The sequence below is a fragment of the Orycteropus afer genome, unplaced genomic scaffold (assembly GCF_000298275.1).
Source record: "Orycteropus afer afer isolate SDZICR_OR568_19922 unplaced genomic scaffold, OryAfe1.0 scaffold00015, whole genome shotgun sequence".
In the NCBI taxonomy this organism is placed as follows: Eukaryota; Metazoa; Chordata; class Mammalia; order Tubulidentata; family Orycteropodidae; genus Orycteropus; species Orycteropus afer.
Genome location: NW_006921602.1, coordinates 10,384,974 through 10,389,026, shown reverse-complemented (window position 1 = coordinate 10,389,026; position 4,053 = coordinate 10,384,974). Strand labels below are relative to the sequence as shown.

Genomic DNA, 4,053 nt, shown 5'->3' with positions numbered 1-4,053 from the left:
GATGGTGTACCAGTCGCTAGGACTGATTGTTTCCATTAATTTTTGTTTGCTTCTTTCTTCTTGACGAGGAGAGACCCATTGTTGCATCTAGATGGCACCTTGCTCTAACTAGCTATTTTTTCTACTGTTCTTGCATTACACAAAACTTAAGAGTTGAGAATATATAAGAAACTTATAAATGCCATTTGTTAAAACACATAGTACCTTTTCAGCTGAAGCTCCAGTTAACACAAAGGTAGAAAATACAGGGAGAGAGTATTTGCTATTCAGTGGCCAACATTCAATAGTTGCACCCATTGGTAAACAAAAGAGGGGAACAGATTCTGATAGTGAGAATGATTCATAATCTTCTTGAGGATATCGACAAATTAAACCTATGAAAACAACAATAAATATTAGTCACTACTTCCTAAAGTAAGTTGTTTATAATTTGAATTATGAAAAAATATTTTATTATTTCACACATTTGGAAGGTCAAAACATTCACTGCATATGTTCATTAAATAAATCTGAATGCTTTGCAGGATTCATATACATTTCGATCCTCAAACATTGTAAGTGAATGATTAATATTTATCAAGCTTTATCCACCAAGCCTAGATAAGGCAAACAAAAAAAGATAATCCTAGAGAAACACACATACACACATACCCCTAAAAACTCAGTTTGTGGTCACATTAATTCAAAGTATATGAATAAACTATTTTTGAATTTTTCATCTCTCAATAACCTTCCCTCAAGGGATTTTACAAATAGAAATTACAAAGGAGTATAAATGTAATGTCTACCACAAATACAAGAAAATTACTCATAAAAACAAAAAATTCACATATTTACAATGTCTTCAGGATAGCATTAAGTCAAGCTCAGCTTCTAAACAGTCTCAGATTTTGTGAAGATGAGTTTCAAGTGGCCTACAATTTCATGTTAGGTAGACTGGAGTTGGAATCAACTCAAAGGCAACAGGTTTTTAGACTAGTGTAGAAAATGGTCCAGGCATCTTCTAACAAATATACCCTAAGTGCAGAGGCTTGTACTGGATTTTGTGAGAGCAGAAACAGAAAATACATTCCCTGACCTTGAAGTTCTGAAAGTCATGTAGAAGCTGTCACTAGACATGACCATAAAAACAAAAGGATAAACTGGGAATAAGACTAGTTGATTCTGCCCCTAATAACTATGACTTTGGACAAATTACATACCTATAATACTGTAGTTTCTCATCTATAAAGTGAAAAAGATGAACTAAATAAACTAAGGACCAAGGCAGCTCTAAAATTCTCTAATTATAGGCTATCAGTCAGCTGCTGTTGTTGTTAGACGACCGATGAGTTGACTCCGACTCATAGTGACCCTAAGTATAACAGAATGAAACACTGCCCAGTCCTGCGCCAACTTCACAATCCTTGCTATGCTTGAGCCCATCACTGCAGCCACTGTGTCTGTCCATCTCATTGAGGGCCTTCCCCTTCGTCACTGACCCTCCACTTCACCAAGCATGATACCTTCTCCAGGGAATGGCTCACAAAAATCTACGTTTAACTATCTACTACTCTCTAAGGTAACGAGGTCATAATAAAGTCATTAAGTACACAAAAAGTGATGAATTGTGGGTCCTAGAAAATCAAAAGCAGAAGAAAAAGAGTCCAGGACACTAATTTTTATTTATATTAATGGGGGAGGAACCATTCGGAAAAGGAGAGTGAAAATGATTGCACAACTCAAAGAATGTAATCAATGTCACTGAATTGTACATGTAGTAATTGTTGAATTGGTGCATATGTTCTGCTGTGTATATTCTCAACAACAAAATAAAATAAATTTTATTAAAAATATATGTATTTTTAAAGAGCTGAATCTGCACCTATACTCTTATAAATAAGATCAATGTGTTTTGTATTTTGAGGTCTCTAGATACTGAAACTTTCAACTATGCATTTTAAAGTCAAATTCATTTGTAATATGTCACTGTTGTAAAACAAAATTACATATGAACTATAGATATGACTGAATGTAATGTAAATATTATAGAAACATCACTTAAAAGAAAATAATTATCTTTTCCCTATACAATCCACTGATTGAAAAATTTAAAAGAGAATTGGCATCTATTTATAAGTTATTTATTTAAACTTAATGTTTAAACCCTTCTTTTAAAATTAATCTTTCAATGATTATTAAATAAATGCACATTTGAAGACAAAAAACTGAAAATCAAGAGACATGAATGGGTTTTAACATAAGTTCTGACACTAACATACCATAAAACAGGCTTTTTGCCCTCCTTTTACCTTATTGGGCTACATAATATATTTATATCTAAAGTATTTCATGAAAAATTATAACATACTTACCAGCTTTGTAAGATATAGTGTTAGTCTTTGCCACTGATTTTTTATAACATAAGTACACTGCTGATCCCCACTGAATTAAAAAAAAAAGAAAATACCATTTAATTTTAAAAGGCAGTAACTTGATAAAATAAAATCTCTTTGATCTCCCCAGTATATACTGTATTATCTAAAATACAGTACAGTAACAGATTCTGTTAGCTATTTTCAATTGATTATTTTGTTGGAGTCACAGCCTGCTTTTCTTTCAGAAGTAAAATTTACCATTACCCTTTCCCTTGCAACAGCAGTAACATGAGGAAAATTTGACCCTTTAAAACAAAATTAAGCAGTAACAGTTTAGGCTTTATCTTAAGTTTACTCTTTGGGCGGAAGTGACAAACTATGTGGTTATTTAATAAATAAATACTATCTAGATATTGCCAGATATTTCTGCAGCTCTTTATGACAAAATCCCTCAAAAGAGTTGTTGAAATCTGATGTATCCATTTCCTTATTTCCCTTTCTCTTTTGAATCCATTCTAAACAAGACGTTAGTCCCTATAGCTTCTTAAAAGAACTCAACAACTTTCATGATGCCAAATCTAGTAGTCATTTCCAAGAGTTCATCTTATTTAATCTCTCAGTAGATTTCAATTCCATTGGTCACTACCTTTGTGAAATATTTTCTTTACTTGCTTTTGAGGCATCATAATCTCCTGGTCCCTTACCACCCTAGCTGGTCACGCCTTCTCAGTCTCTTTTGTGGATCCTCCCCTTTTCCTTTTCATTAAATATGATCTCTTCTCTACTTTATCTAAATGATCTCATACATTTAGTCCCATCTGGTAGCATAGAGCCTAATGCACTTGACTGCTAACCAGAAGGCTGGTGGTTCAAACCCACCAGTCACTCCTTGGAAGGAAGGTTGGGAAATCTACTTCTGTAGTGATACTGCCTTGGAAACCCAAGGAGGGGTCGCTATGAGTCAGGTCCCACTCGACAGCACATCACAACAACAACTCATCAGAAAGTCTCAGATTTCTAGTACCAGCTCCAACTATACCCACTCTCTCCAACTCTAGACTCCTATGTCTAACAGCACCTCATACTTTATATGACTATAACAGAAGTCCTGTCTTTCTCCAACTTGCTCTTCTCATGTTTCCCATCTCAGAAAATGGCCCCACTATTTATTCACCCAAACCCTGGAGCCAATCTTGCCTTTACTCTTCTTCTCATACATCATATTCATCCCATCTACAAATTCTGTCAATGCTACCTTCTAAATTTACCTTAAATGTGATTACTCTGTACCACCTTAGTTACTACTACTCTTGACCAAGTAATCATCTTTTAAATTTTTACCACTGCTGTAGTCTCCTAAGCAGTATGTTAGCTCTTGTCTCTCAACAGTTTATTCTCCATAGGGAAAGTGAACCTTTTAGATGTAGACAAGATCATGCTATTTCTTAGTCAAAACTCTCAAATTGCTTCTTATTAGATTAAGAATAAAATCCAAAGTCCTTACTCTAACTACAGAACCCTATGGGATCAGATTCCTACAACCTGTGATGAGGTATCCTATCACTATCTCTTTCCTTCGCTCTAATCCAACAGTCAGCCAGGTGGGGGTGATACGAGAGGTCTCCAACAGCAGGACAAACTTGTCTGTCGGTTTGTCCTACTGTGGTGACATGTAGACGTGAGTTTTGAGGCTGAT

General features: G+C 34.8%; 1 protein-coding gene across 1 annotated transcript in view; it reads right to left on the bottom strand.

The window, feature by feature from the left end:
• Positions 1–4,053, bottom strand: part of DENND4A (DENN domain containing 4A) — a 116,610-nt gene that overhangs the window by 99,004 nt on the left and 13,553 nt on the right. The window contains exons 3-4 of the mRNA XM_007957591.2: positions 2,355–2,424; positions 205–374 (exon numbers count right to left, since the gene is read on the bottom strand). Of these exons, the coding sequence (XP_007955782.1) occupies positions 205–374; positions 2,355–2,424 (240 nt within the window). The remainder of the gene's footprint in view (positions 1–204; positions 375–2,354; positions 2,425–4,053) is intronic.